General features: G+C 37.9%; 1 protein-coding gene across 5 annotated transcripts in view; it reads left to right on the plus strand.

Moving 5' to 3' along the window:
* The window catches only part of tasp1 (taspase, threonine aspartase, 1), a 30,273-nt gene that overhangs the window by 3,798 nt on the left and 10,628 nt on the right, over nucleotides 1–15,847 (plus strand). For all 5 annotated transcript variants that reach the window (XM_013914964.1, XM_005749339.1, XM_013914966.1 and 2 more), the window contains exons 5-11: nucleotides 1,686–1,806; nucleotides 2,547–2,631; nucleotides 2,708–2,787; nucleotides 2,948–3,054; nucleotides 6,719–6,838; nucleotides 9,462–9,540; nucleotides 13,800–13,910. In XM_013914964.1, coding sequence (XP_013770418.1) covers nucleotides 1,686–1,806; nucleotides 2,547–2,631; nucleotides 2,708–2,787; nucleotides 2,948–3,054; nucleotides 6,719–6,838; nucleotides 9,462–9,540; nucleotides 13,800–13,910 — 703 coding nt within the window. The remainder of the gene's footprint in view (nucleotides 1–1,685; nucleotides 1,807–2,546; nucleotides 2,632–2,707; nucleotides 2,788–2,947; nucleotides 3,055–6,718; nucleotides 6,839–9,461; nucleotides 9,541–13,799; nucleotides 13,911–15,847) is intronic.

Here is a 15,847-nt window from a genome sequence, read left to right on the forward strand (position 1 = left end):
TAAAGTGTGATGGTATGAAGTGCTACCACTGAGGATGAGCTAACTGGACCTTTTTGTGTTGAATAGGGACTAAAATAAACCCCCAGTCTTACTGACAGTGTCTGGATAATACTTTCTTTAAACAGTAATACAAGTTTGCATTATTCAAGATAACCATAATCTTTGCTGGCTGTGGCAATCCTCCATTAAGATGAAGTTAAGATATACTTGAAGAAAAGCTTTTTTTAAAGTAGTAAAACAAAAAGCTAAAATAAGCAGAATGTATATATATAGCTTAATAAATATACATTATATGCATTCAAATAATGGTCTTTTGGGCTGTTCTCAAATCCATTTGAAAGCCTTTGATTGGAGCTTCAGTGAAAGACAGTCTTACAGCGTGAGTGCTTTTTAGGCTCAGAGCAGCTATTCTATATAAATGAAGTGTGGCTACACAAACTGCACTGACTGTTTTTGAATAACTGGCAAAATATTAAAAACTGTATTTTTATTTTGCATTATTTATTTGTTAAACTTCCTCTAAAAATTGAGCACAGCCTGTCTGGAATAAATGTATTTATGAACTGAACTATAGGCTTTTAAGGCAACAATAGTTGAAGTTATTACTTTAGCTCTCTTAGCAAATTATAGGCTGCTTTCTAACCTTCCTTTTATTTAAAAGAAATCTTGAAAGAGCAGTTGTTTCCTTTGCAAACTGATCATTTGCAAAGGAATGGTTTATTTGAAGAGTTTCTGTGCATCATAAGACAGAAACAGCAGTTACAAATTGCTGGACTTAACCTCGAGTACAGTTTGGATGAAGACCCACTGTGTGCAAGTTCTGACCAATACTGTAAAAGGAGTAGCGATTCTTGTGAATTGTGAATGGAATGATTGATAATGGCCGTCTTGCCACGGCATAAGCTCATCAGTCCTTTGGCCAAATGAGCTGACTCTTAATGAAACACTTTCCTCTTTATGTGTCCATATTTCATATTACATACTTGTTATTTTCTGATTTAAAAAAATATTTTTTGTAAGTTCTCCATGCTAGCTGAGATAGACGTACCCTTTTTGTCTTTGCGAAACTGAATACATAAGAAATTCCTTAGAAAGCAGGCAATTAAGAAGTAAATCTAGAATGAAATCACTGAATTGGCCTCAAAAACAAATCATAATTGGATGGTATGGAAAAACACAGGCGTCTGCTTTCAGTGTTTGGGTCTTAAAATCGTTATCATTCTCATTTCCCCAGAATCTCACAAAATGTACAGTCAGCAGAGTAATAACAGTGTGCGTGTCCCAGGGTCTGATTGCTATTGTGTCACAGAAAGAAGTTTCACAACAGCGGTTTTTGGTTCATAACACTTAAAGTGGTGCTAATTATCTTTCTTTGATTGTTGGTTTTTGGTTGATCATTGTAGCAGTTTTCCTTTAGCAGATCTGTTTTGAAAGTATCCGTGTGTTTGTAAGTGTTGTTGCCTAACCTTCTCTGTGGTAAACATGCTAAATCTGAACGATTTGACAAAGTGACATAGACTTACAATGACCAACTGAAGATCATAAAAAAACAAAGAATGAAGCTTTCTTTTGTGGTTAAAATTTAAAAAAAAAAGAAAAAATTTTCTTCATCATATTCACACTGACAACACGGTTCATGACAGGCACTGTCTTATTCTGGACTCTGTTCTTTTAATTGTCCTTAGGACTCTCCTTTCACAAATGCTGGCATGGGCTCCAACCTTAATTTGTCAGGGGAAATTGAGTGTGATGCAAGTATCATGGATGGAAAGTCTCTGCATTTTGGCGCCGTAGGAGCTCTTAGTGGTGAGTTACTACATGTGTGGTGATACTTGCATAATACTCATACATTATTGTGCTACATGCACTTCAGTCACCTGGACATATTGACAGTAAGACAAGAATCTAGGTCATATTTTCCTGACAGACTTTTCTACTATTTAAAAACAGCTGGCACCATTAATCATTCCAGTGTGGGATCACCTCTTTTTTTTTTTTTTTTAGATGAAGGGCAACCAGGAAGTGTTTTTAATATGTTAATGTTAATACAATCACTGTATTCTGTGTTTTTCTTTAAGGCTTTCAGCAAATGCTTTTTTTTCCTTCCTTTTTTTCTGCTTTTGCAAGAACTCCAAACAACAGATAAGGTGTGAAAACGGACACTTACCATGCAGTCCAAAATACAGCAGATTGTTTGTTTTTTTTAGCCAGGTCTGCAAGATCTTAAGCATTTGGCTTAGCTAGCCAACATGTGCTTTTTATAAAGTCTCGGAATTCTGAAAAAATGAGTTTAAATGGGCTGAAAGAGATTCAGAATTCATAGCTCTACATGTGTGACGATTACTAGCAAAAACAAAAATATGTTACAAAGTAAAAATGTATATATTCATCTTCTAATCTGTTTAGTCTTTTTATTGATTTGCCTCAAGGGTCACAATGATATATTGTGTTTAAAAAAAAATAGTTTTGGTGTCTTGATTTATTCACACAGTAATACCATCACTTACTGTGAACTGCAAGCCCTGTAAAAATTCTTCTTCTTTCAGGTATAAGGAACCCAGTAATGGTTGCAAACCGTCTGCTGAGTGAAGCACAGAAAGGGAAACTTTCAGCTGGCAGAATACCACCCTGGTGATTATTGCGGTTAATGAATAACTTTGCGTTAATGCGATGGTGTCCACCCCTAATTTAATTGTTGTTTTCTCAGCTTTTTAGTGGGGCGGGGAGCACATGATTGGGCTGTCAGCCATGGAATACCGCCATGCCCTTCAGATAAAATGGCCACCAGTAAGTACTTTTGCACTGATTCGCAAACATAAATGATCTAAGACGCGAATTAACCGCAGTTATAAAGTGACCCCAAAATACTTGCATTTAAAAATATCTAGAAAAACATGGTTGAATTTCTGTGGATGCAGGAAAAAAAAAACTATTTTGTCACACCCAGAGTTCAGTTTATCTGCATACAAGAGGAACAAGCGAAAGATGGAGCTGGCAGAGAAAATGGACACAGGACATAATCAGACAAAGAAAAGACGACAATCAAGTGAAAACGTGAGTGATATGTTGTCAGTTAAAATTTTAACAGTAGTAAGTATATTCTTTCTCAGCTGTGTTATATCCATTCTAACAGTCAGCATGGATAGTTTGCTTTTATTCAGGTAGTTTTTCCTCTCAGCAATCAAACTGTTTTACCATTTATGTCAAACAAAATGCTCTGAACAAGTAGCATTCATTATAATAACAAGGTTATACAGACTTTAGCACTAGCAGTTTTAAAGTGATGGCAGGAAGGAACAGGGACTTTAAAAAATAAGACAGATGGAAAAGTAAGAGAAAAGTAGCAGTTTAACAAAATAAAAGCTTTCAAAAGTGGGATAACAGCCACATATCCACAAAATTCCTTCTGAATAATTCTGAATTCTATAAGACATTTGAAAAATGTAGCAGCTAGAACTGTTAAATAAACTTATAAAGGCAACATCTAATCAATATACTTGGAACTGTTTGTAGTATTGAACAGAGCAAGCAGTACTCGGACTGTGCGCTGGAACGAAACCTAATGTGATAAACCCAAACCTTCAGACTAACAAAGGCTAGAAAGGGCAGAAACGACAAGAAAAAAGTGCATGTGATTATTATATCGGCAGAAAGTCGAGAGTCTTAAATGGTTTAATTAGAAATCAGCGTGACTCCACATATGACGACTCCACTTGGTCTGTGTTTTTGGTGGTAATTGATGTGGTCAGAAACTCAGGTTATTAAAGGTTATGCAATAAGATATACAGTTCCTATAAAATCTGTTTACCTATTTAGATTTTTCCCCTTTTGTTCATTAAAAAAAAATAATGGTCATTATAATTTGGCTTTTTTGTTTTTTATGAGAATTTACAAAAACACCTCTTTAATTTATTAAAAACACATGATGTAAAATAACTGAATATTTTCACCCCCTTTAAAGTGACTGACCTATTTCAACTGAGATCCAGCCAGTTGGTGCTAGCAGTCTCACAATTAGTTAAATGGAGGTAACCTGAGTACACTGAATGTGTCTCATGTGATTGTAGAATATAGACATCTGTATCTGGACAGTCCAGGCATAGGTTAATTGGCATTCCTGGCTACAATAACACCATGAAAATAAAACACTCCAAGCAGCTCTGAGAAAATGCAGTTAAAGAAGGAGTTCTTTAAGAAGCGGAGGATATATGGCATGTGTCGTCATAAACTGATTAACAAGGAGGAGACAAATGTGAGATGCCACTAAGACACCTGCGACTGCTCTGAACCTGTTGCCCAGGTTCTAATGGGACAGCAGCACAAACAAAGCCAGTCTGAATTAAAGTTTACCCAGAGGCATGTGGGAGACTCAAAAGTCAAGTGGAAGAACAGAAGGGGTTGTCTAAGAAAGAGTTTTGCGGGCATCAGACTCGATGCTGTGTTTGGCAGACACCAAACACCACACACGTCTGCAAACACGCCACCCCATCGTGAAGCATCATGATGTGGGGATGCTTCTCGGCAGCAGGCCCTGGAAGGCTTCTAAAGGTAGAGGATAAAAGGGAAATCTTGGAGGACATTCAGACTCAGTCTGCAAGAGAACTGCTACTTTGCAGAAGATCTGTTTCTCACCAAGTCAGTCTCTTGAAGCACACTGCGAAAGCTACATGGAAGTGGTTTAAAGACAAAGTGAATGTTGCGGGGCGTCCGAGTCAAAGCTCAGATTTCAGTCCGATAGGGAATTTGTGGCGGTTTTTGAAAAGGGCTGTTCATGCCTGACACAAAGATACATTTTCTCAGTTCTCATGTTCTTCCCGGGGCATCAAAGACAATTGCATTACGAGACAGCTGTGTGGACATTTCCAGGAAAGATTGTTGAGAGTTAGTGCTGACTTTCAGGGCTCCTAGGAGCACAGCTGAAGGGTGGCCTCATGATGAGCTGAAACGCTAACTCCCTCTGCTCCAAACTCACGAGCAGAGGAAGCAGCACAGAAGAGGGTGGGAAAGTTTATCTTGGTTCAGATGTGATTTGTGTTAAATGGAGTAAAACGTGTAAACAGACACAGCCTGATTTGCTTCATTGGATCTGTTTTTGAATTCTATTGTGGTTTATTTAGTTCAGTTACATCAATCGTCTTTATTAATGATATATCCATTAAATGAAAGACTAACATCTAGGACCAGCTGTTTGTTGACTTAGCCGTGATCAAATGGGGTTTGATTCGGTGATTGATTTTTATGTCAAATAGCTAGTTTGCTTAATTAGAGTTAAAAGATTGAGTCACCCAGTTTTCATCTGTCTGCTATATGTTTATTTAAAACTTACATATGGCAAACACTTAAGATTAATAAGTGGCCATTTGGTGCAGTTAAAGCTGATCTGGAAATAGCTTGTACTCTGATGGGGACGGTCCATGTTGAGAATTTTAATATACTTTACCTCATCTTTAATGTTTCCTCTGCCACTGACATGTAAAATCAGCTAATAGGAAATAACATTATGTATCAAGAATGACTTATGAGAGAGGGATCTCAACAAAGAATGTTATTGCAGCCTGGTTTTAATTTACATGCAAGGCCTTTTCTTTATGGCTCTGTCTTTTTGCCAGCCAGTAAAATCTTTCCAGGGTTGGTACCTGCGTCCTCATGGAGATTAAGTGTTATTTTTCCAAAGATGTTCACAAGTGTTATGGTCGTCATTTTCTGTGGGGTTCAAATACACTGATCATGTATGACAGGATGGTGTCTGTAGCATTTGAAAATAGCTGGCCTTGGATCTTTTTGGCCTCTGGAGCTCAGGTCCCAGGGGTGATTTAGGAGAGCTGAAAGCAGAGGAGACAAGCTGATCCATTGTTTTGTTTTTTTAACTGTTGTCTTTTTAGTCCAAGGTGTAATCTTCAGTTTCTGGTAGAAGCTGGGTTGTGATCATGTGTAATAATGCCAGTTTGCACATTTACCCTGTAGAAGTCATGCAGTCTGACTCATGATGGTTCACAAGGAAGTCACTTCCAAAGCAAACTGCAATCAAGGAAGAAAACAGAGGACTGGAATTCCAGCAGCACATCTTTATGAAATGTGAAGAAAGAGTGGTTCATATTTTCATGCAGGGCTGTCTTAATTTTGGAGTCAGTTCCCTTTTAAAATAGACAAGTAGGCAGCTGTGCCAGCATGCACAGTGTAGTGATATTCCATTTTCATTTTTTTTCCTATAAATTCTTTTACTGCGGTGCTAAAATTTGTTGATGTGTTTTCTAAACGCTTGTTGGTTTACGAGTGTTGGTGGATAACACAACATGTGCAGGGAAGTGTAGCCTAGGTCATTTTATGCCATGCCCAAAAAACACATTATTGCAAGGTGCTAATATTTACTGAAATGGTGGTTAAAAAAGCCTAATAGAAAACAGTTTTTAACAAAAAATAGGAGAACAGCTCATTGACACTGTCACTTCTTCAGGACTGGACTTAAGAGGTGCGAATTAATGAATGGTTGTGAAGACGGTACAAGCAAACAGATGCATACAGAGGTTCCTCCACCTACTAGTGTGATTGTTAGTCAAAAGTTAACATCTCAAGTTCAGAAGGTGATGTTTTTTTGTTTTTTCATTTTGCCACCTCTTATAGTTATAGTTACTTAAAATTGTCATTTGAAGATGTCCTTTTGAATTTCTTAGCTCCTTTTTTGCAGTTCATGTGACTCTTTTCCTTTACTGTCATATAGGGAAATGGCTCAGGGTGCCTCGACACAGTTGGAGCTGTTGTTGTGGACCTGGAGGGGAATGTAGCTGCAGCAGTGTCCAGTGGAGGTTTGGCTATGAAACATCCCGGCAGGGTTGGCCAGGTAATGTAGCCCTTTCCTTCTTTTTATTACAATATCTTTGTCCAGATAATGTCTTTAAATAAATGTTTAATGTAACTCAATTAAATGATAACTAAAATTATATTTGATGCAGTTATTACTATAGACATCATTTCTTCTGTAGTGAAATATTTCAACGTTGTGAGATATCGTTTCTATGTCGTGCATACAGGGCTCTATTTAGAGAACAAAATAAGTGCACTGTGCACCTACATACTGTTTGCGTTTAATGCTAATGTTATGCTGCTGCCTGTAATTGAAGCTCAAAAGATGTCTGTCCGTATCCAAATTATTGCCGTCTAAAAGAGGGAGAATTTTTTTTTTTTTTGCTCCAAATTATGGGCCTCTGGCTTGGGGATAATTTCAGTTTCATGTGTGGCAAGTCAGTAAATCCATTGGAAATGTTTGTTTTTAGTTTGCATGTTCTCCCCGTGTTTGCGTGGGTTCTCTCCAGGCACTCGGGCTTCCTCCCAAAGACATGTAGTTAGTGGGGTTAGGTTAATTGGTATTTCTAAATTGTCCATAGGTGTGAATGTGAGTGTGAATGGTTGTCTGTCTCTTGTGTTAGCCCTGCGACAGACTGGCAACCTGTGCAGGGTGTAACCTGCCTCTCACCGTATGGTAGCTGGGATGGGCTCCATCCCCCCCCCCATTGCGCCCCTGACAAGGCTAAGCAGGAGAGAATGGATGGACGTATGCCTGTTTGACTTTAACAGGCAAACATTTTCCTCTTCTTTAATACAGACTTTTTTTCTTCAAATAGAGGTGATATACTAATATAAAAAAAGGCTGAAAAGCTGTAATGTAACATTCTTCTGTGGAGGGGTAAATCTTGGTCTCAAAGCTAGTGTGCCTCCTTCATTTCTCCATAAATGTCCACTGGTCATTGATATTGTTTTAAGTAATTTTACCACCAATTTCTTTTCAACATTTAGTTGGAAGAGATTTTGTTTTTATTGTTTGTTTGTTTTTTTAATATTTTTTTTGCAAGTAGTGCCTGTTTAAAATCATCCAATTCATTGGGACTCAAATCTGGACTTTGATGGTGTTTGCATAACCTTCTATTTCTTCTTTTTGACCCATTTCTCAGTGAATCTGTTAGACCCCTTATGATCATTATTCTGTTAGAAGAGCCAGCTTTGCTTTAACTTCAACTTTTGAACAGATGGTCTCACATTATCTTCAAGCACTCTTTGATACGATGCTGGTTTATAGTAAAACCGATGCCTGCAAGCTGTCCAGTCCCAAGGGCATCAAAGCACATTCACACCACGATGTTTTACAGCTGGCATGTAGTTCTTCTTTTTGAAAGTCTGTCTTTGCTCTGTGCCGAACATGTCTCCTCTCACTGTGGCCAAAAAAACCCTCACTCTTTGTTTTTCTCTACCTAGGTCACGTTATTCCCAGTGGTCTGTTCTTAGTTGTCCAAAAACAACAACAGAGCAGTACTATAGTTTTGCCAGTGAACATATAGAGACTTTTTCCTCTTTTTGACATCAGTGTGTTTCTGCAGCTTTTGTTAAATTTTTTTGTAATCAGTCAATTTTCCATGCTTATGTGTTTTTTTTTGTCTGAAGAACAGTGTTGCTTGAAAAAAAGTGTCATTTTTGCTTCAAATTTGCTGCAAGCTGTTAAAAGAATTCCAACTGTTAAACGCAGATATTTTTGGGCGACTTTGGTGGGGACCAAAGCAGAGCTAAAAAAGAGTTGTATATTAGCTTTTGCATTAGATTCCAATCCCATAGTTGGTGGGGAATCTGGGTATAATGAAACTGAAAGCTCAGCAACCATTAAGGACATGCTCTTTAAATGTAACCTGCTTTTGGAGGAAAGTCAAAAAGGATAGAGTTGGAGTGCAAAAAATCACCCTGGGCTTTTTAGACTTGACCAGAAATGTGTTATCAGTAGAGAGGTGGCGCGTCTGTAGTATGTTCTTTGTTAACTCACTATCCACTAAAATCATAGGAGGAAAACAGTGTGCCAGGGTTGTGTGTTACGTGAGTTTTGATCCCCTCTAGTGGCCATAAGTCTAACTGATCAGTGCACCTTATGAAGGGTTAAGGGCAGCAGATTGGACTTTTTCAGGAAGCAGCGTTTGCCAGTAAAGACCCCCAGAGTTTGGTTCCCTTTCTTGTATTTCTCCCATTGCTGGCTGTAATTAACAGAGCTGAAATTTTACTTTTTAATGGAGATAGTCAAAAATAACAACTAGTGGTCTGGGCTCTACTTAATGTTAATTCAAAACTTTTCTTTGAAGAAGAACTTTTACTTCGAGGAAACAAAGGAAGTTGTCATTTTCTATTAAAAGCAGCTTTACGGGAAAAAAACAGCCATGTAACAGTTGAGGCTGAACAGAATGAATGAATCAGTGGGATTTACTGCCTCAACCTAATTATCACTTGTAGTGTTAGGAAAACCTGAAGCTCAGAGCAATAGAGCTAGAAAGCCTGGCATGCTGCTTTAGTTAAAGATGTGCAAATATAAATAAGTCTGCTATAACCAACCAGTAACCAAAGTTACTCTTTAAGAAATGATTCTACTTATTTCAAGGCAAAAACAATAATCCTTTTCATCTAAGATGTCTTTTTTGTTTTCCATTTCTCAGGCTGCTCACTATGGATGTGGCTGCTGGGCTGAAAATGCCTGTCATATGAACTCTTACTCTACAGCAGTGAGTACCTCAGGTAAACCAGCACATTCTCTGTAATCTACTTTTACAGTTGTGTGTGTTTGTTTCCACTCTGTTCACTCTGGGTTCACTATTAGCCTCTCTTTTGTTGTTGAGGATGATATGAATCAGTCCGAGCGAGTCAGGCTTCAAAAAGCCTGATAATACTTTCCGATGACCTTCAACTGTTCCCGCTGAGTGATTTCTCATCAGTCACTTCCTCAACTGATTGAGTCATCTTTCTCTACTCTGTGTTAGTCAGCTGCACGCCAGGTGCATTGCAGAGCTCTTTGGATTTTCAGTGACTTGTGACATGGGACACCTGTTGTAGATATGATTGAAGGAGAGCTGCTGGAAGGGCATTGCAGTGTTAAAATGGTGAATTTGTAAAGTGTACATGTCCAGATTTGGATCATAACTTGACTGGTATAATAGTTGGCAGTTAAATCAAGTATCAACTTTTGCATTTCATGTACTGCGAGCTTTTACTTAGAGTACATGTATAATATAAAAATCTAAATAAAACTAAAAACAAATGCCCCCCCCCCAAAAAAAAAAAAACAACAAAAAAAAAACAAACAAAAAACTATGTGGTCGAGCAGCACTCGACAGGACTTTTACTTGACATCATTATTGTAGTTCAGGATGGCCTAATATGCTTTCTGCTGTCCACAAGCCCTAGAATTTATGATTTGGGTGGTTAGTTCTGCAGCTATCTAGAACATTTCACTTAAATTATTAGCTGTCTTGTGGTTTTTATTGGAGCAAACAGTCATGTGAAAATGAATGCTTTTTCGAGGTTTTCTCTATCAGCATATAATTTTAAAAAATCATTTGGTCCATATCAGGTTATCAGGTCTAAAATTATTTAAATACAACATCAAATAAATTGCAAACCATGACATACACACACAGGGTCATTTTTTATTTAACAAAAATGAAGCCAAAATGCAGAAGCAGTGTGTGTAAAACACACGCACACAAAATGATTTGGTATCTTGTAGAACCACCTTTAGCAGCAATAACTTAGTAACTCATAAGTAATCATTTTCTGTTTGTTTTTATCAGTGTCTCTTATCGTTGTAGAGATCATTTTGGCCACTTTTTACGCTTTTCAGACATTCCCACTGTTTTTTTTTTAAGGTCCTTGCACAGTATTTAATTCAGGTTGAGGTTCAGACTTTGACTGGTCCATTGCAACATCTTGATTCTTTTCTTTTTCAGCCGTTCTGTTGTAGATTTGCTGCTGTGTTTGGAATCACTGTTTTCTCACAATATCCAATTTGGGTTAAGTTTTAGCTGTTGGACAGATGGCCTCACTTTGACTCCAGATACTTTGATATACAGAAGAGTTCATGGTTGACTCAAAGACTGCAAATAGCCAGAATCATAACCGTCGTTTGGTTATTGCTAAATGTGGTGCTGTGCATTAAGTCCAGACGTCTTGGTCTCGTTCTGTCCAAAGAACATCATTCCAAAAGTCTTTGTTCAGATCTAAACTGTGTTGCCACAGTGTTTTTAGAGAGAAGAGACTTTCTTCTGCAAAGCCACACTTATTCAGTTTTTTTCCTAATTTTATTGCTATGAACTTTAACATTTAACATACTAACCGAGGCCTCTAGAGTCCGAGATGTAGCTTCATTGGGGCTTTTGCAGTTTGGTTTGACCTTGGGGTAAATTTGCTGGGAAGATCGGCACAAATGTTTTCCACTTGTAAATAAACTTTCTCACTGTAGAATTGATGGACTTTAAATTGTTTGGAAATGGCCTTATAACCCTTCCCAGATTGATAGGGAGCAACAGCTGCTTCTCTAAGATAATGGCTGATGTCTTTCCTCCTTGGCATTGAGCTAACATGCACCTGAATGCTCCAGACCAGCAAATTACCAAAACCTTTGCTTTTATAGAGGTGTCACACTACCTTAATTCCTATAGAAGCAGTAACAATTTACTTAGTTTTTCACAAATGCTTTTGGCATAATTTTTGTTAAATGAATAAAGACATTTGACAAGTTTCATGTGTTGTTGTTCATCTGAAAGTGTATTTAACTAATTTTAAGACATGCTAAGGACTTTATGCTTTTTCATCCAGTCTGGTTTGGTGAGGATCTGTCATTTGCTTGCCGTCTGTAGGTTAAAGGTGATAGGCCGGATACATTTCAGCAGCTCTGTTCAGCATTTCTTACATTAAACAAGCAGTATATGACAACTGTTGTGGTAGTGGTCTGTTGTTCATTAATTATCCAAGAAGATCAAGTGTAGGCTGCATGTTTGATATTTGCGCTGTGTGCATTCTCACCCTGTCTTCCTATATTGTGGCTTTGTCTTTGAAGTGAGTGAAAAAAAGGAGCGAGCCGTATGGGTTCAGAGAGCATAATGTGTGTTCCAGTACAACACCTGTCTTTCATTTCCTAACATGAAAGATGTTTCCATCAAAAAGAAACAGAAAGAATCATTTCCATTCTGACACAAGGAGTGTGATCCTCACCCCGAATGTCCCTTTCTTCCCTCCACCACACCAACACACTGCCCGTCCACACACCCGCCCTCTCTCCTTCCCACCTCTTCCACTGTAGTCAGTTTTGTAATATGCGGCTCATGTGTGTCTTTGTTTTATTGCTTCATCTGGCCTTTACTTTGCTGCGGCCAGCGAGACAACAACTCACAAAGTTTACTGTTTACTCGTGCCGCTGTCGGCTGTCACATACTGTGTCCACATTTGTTGGTCTTTTTGGGGTTTTTTTTCCTGGTGAGTTGCTGCTTTAGGTTTCTTTCTGCCATCCTAATTCAACTGTGTTTGCGCTGCCATAATATCCAGTTCCCTTTAGACTCGTGGGGGTTTATGGTAAACACAGCACAAAAGGCACAGTACATTGCCAATACAGTTTTCTACTTGCCTTAAAAAAAGGACTTCAAATTGCTCCGGGCGTTTGTTCTCCACAGTTACTGACCTGCATTCAGTTCTGTTGTAGTTACCTGTTTTTTATGGGGCCTTCATTTGTGTTTACAGAAACAATGAGGCCATATTCTTCAGTCTTTATGGGTTTTCACAGGAGCCTTTGCCAGATGTGTTTTGTTTACAATTTAAGATTTTTTTGTCTTGTTCTCCGGTACGTGCAAACTTTACATGTGAGAAAGGCTTTATTGTAAGCATGCAGTTTGCATTCAGCAACTATCTTTTCCTTAAAAACAGCAATATGTTGGATTTAATGTTTGCTCTTTAAGGAATAAGTAGCATATTATCTCTGATATAAAAAGGCACACCTGCTATGTTTTGACTTGGAAGTGGTCGAAGGTAATGTGAAAGACTGAGCAGGCTGCCCATGCTTTTATGGTTCCTGGTTTCCCTGAATTCTTAACAAAATGCTTTGTTTCTCTCCTTGGAGTATTTACCGCATGCACCATGAAGGAAGCACATCAGACAGATTCAGGTGGCTACCACAATCAATTGGAGCTAGCAGGGTTAGCGGGGTTAGGTTTTTCTTATAGCAAACAACCTCTATACTGCAGTTTTATTTCTGTGTACTCTAAAATTATTATTATTATTATTTCTATTTAGTTGTACATGCAGTCACTACACTGCTTTTATAAATATTAAACAGTGATCTGATCAAAAATAGTTTCTTTTCCTTAGACAAACTTGTAAAATCTTGTTTCTAAAAATGCATATTACAGTAACATAGAAATTCTAAACCTGTTTAAATAAAAATGATGCGTGAATGTGTCATGACGATAGAAGTAAGTACGGCTCTCTGCACACCCTGCAGTTGTGCCGAGAGCCAGCTACAGCACAGGATTTACAGAGGGGGAATTAATACTGGGTGTTTGGCAGTTTTAAAGCTCCAAAACTAGCTGGGATCAAGGCAGGGAAAACTGAAACAAAAACCCTCTCTTTGTAGTCACTGTCAGTGTACCCATGAGCAAGGCAGCTGTACTTTAGAAGTGATTTCAGTATTACCTGAAATAAAAACTGCCTAATTACACTTGTGAGAATATGCCAAAGGATTGCATTATCATTTTTATTTTTATTTGAACTCAATAAACAAAACTTAACCCTTTGATATTTAGAATAGCTTCCATTATATACCTAATAACCAGATAAATAATATAATATAATAATAAATAAAGATTTTTTTTTTTTTACAAGTTTTAAAAGACTTTTTTAAGACTTTCACGTGCTTTGGATTTGAAAGGAAGTTGTTTAGTCTAGATGTGCCAAAAGTCTCTAAAAGTTAACTCTGTTTATTATGTGTGTCATTTTGTGTCTTTTGCCAGGCTGCGGGGAGCATCTGATTCGCACCATGCTGGCACGGGAATGCTCTGCTGCCATGCAGTCTGAAGATGCCCACCAAGCCCTGCTGGAGGCTATGCAAAACAAGTTCATCAGTGAGTCACACACATGTAGCCTGATTACCGCTCTTTTCCATACACACAGATTTGTCAGCCAAGAACGTGTTTGTGAGAAACACGTGGAGAGAATTATACAAACAGATGTTGCATAACATAAGGAACGAGAGGACAACTGGAAACGTTGGAAATTATAGAATCAGAGACAGCTTTTGATTTATGGTTCCTTTTCACTGTTTAAAAAGGGCCTTCAAATGGTGCACACATCATAGCTGACAGCCACAGATAATTTTGGAAGACATGCTTGTTTTGTTGAAAGTTTATAGGTTTATATGAAGAGCTTTTTTTTAGTTTTTTGACTTATTCTCAGAAGTGGTCAGTTTTTGAAAGCCTTGTTAACCGTGTTTGCTGTGCCTGTGAATGACCACTGGGATAGTTCAGAGCAGAGGGAAAAAGGACATATGGAAACATGTGGTGGTTTCTGCCTTGTTCCGGCCTTCTTTAGAAGTCCATCTCAATTTGGCTTTGTCCGTCTCAATTTATTCAAACAAAGCTGCACAAATCCTGTCTTTGCAGAACGCATGTTAACAGTAGGAATGAGACAGGAATGTTGTTATGTTATTAATATTCCCACAACATCATATTAATGTTGCTTCTGTACAGTCATTGCAATTTACCCGTTGCATTGTTAAGATGTCATAGGTTTGTGTCAAATACAAAAATGTGATTTATGCAGCAGTGGGACAATGAGTATAAAGGCTGACAAACTCAGCATGTTCCTGTTGGATAAATGGATCAAACAGGACTTTTGCCCTGGACACTGCGGTTTGATTTTGATTTGCATTTTTTCGCAGTTTTTAAATGTTGCCTGGTTAAGGTTAAGATCCTGATTTTTCACTCTCTTCGTTCTTGTATGTGACCATTTTCAGAGGAATGTTTTGTTTGTTTGTTAAGCCACGGAAGTTATTAAGGGATGAGCAATTTTAAATAGTATTTTTGGGCAAAAACACATCATTTGTTCCCATTTCTTTAGTTGAATAGATGCAAAATCCCAAATCTAACATAGTTTAACAGACATAAAAAAGGTTTTTTTTGTACCAAAAAGGTAATTTCCAAAGAGTTATATACCCAAACCTTGGCATATCTCAGCGTGGTGTGCAGTGTGCCGTTAAAAATTTTGATGAAACTCGTCAAGTGGGTTACAAAAGAAAAGAAAAGAAAGTGAAAAGAAAGACAAAAGAAGTGGCAGGTCTAAAAAAAACAGTATCTATAGCAAATGAACAGCATCTGAAAGTAAGAAACAGGAAAAAATCCAACACAGACCTGACACAGGACCTGAGGGATACATCTGACTAACAGCTGATCCATCTGCTGTTCACCAAAGCCTCATCAGAAATCGTCTCAGTGGAAGGGTGGTTGTCAAGAAGCCATTCTTAATGAAGGGAAACTGGGAGAAAAACTGAAAATCTGCAAGAAGTGGACTGAAAATCAGTGATAACAGGTCTTATGAAATGTTACATTTCTGGTTCAATGTATGAAGTGTCAGAAAAGGGAGAGTGAGTTTTGTGTTTTACAGCCATATTTAAAACATGATGGTGACTCAAAACCTTTGCACAAAACCGTAGATAGAACACGGCAATGTCAGGTGATTCAGTCTATAGCAGCGGTCCCCAACCCCCAGACCCTGGACCGGTACCGGTCCGCTGGTCTACAGAATAAAACACTTTTAAACACTTTAAAAAAATATTTTTGTTTAATGCTAATAAAAGATTGTAGTGCCATAGACACACCTGCCAAGTACATATCAAATGGGGTGATATTTCAAAAATGTTCATTTCTGTTTATTTATTGTTAAAGTCTTGCTGCAGGCTAAATAATGGAGTTTTTGATGGAATATTTTGCCTTTTTGAAAATGTAGAACAAATATCTGTTCTTGTGTGTGAACGCTGTCCAAGCTACACAGACACACACACACA

Source organism: Pundamilia nyererei, unplaced genomic scaffold (assembly GCF_000239375.1).
Source record: "Pundamilia nyererei isolate P.nyererei 1_Seehausen unplaced genomic scaffold, PunNye1.0 scaffold00241, whole genome shotgun sequence".
NCBI classification, from domain to species: Eukaryota; Metazoa; Chordata; class Actinopteri; order Cichliformes; family Cichlidae; genus Pundamilia; species Pundamilia nyererei.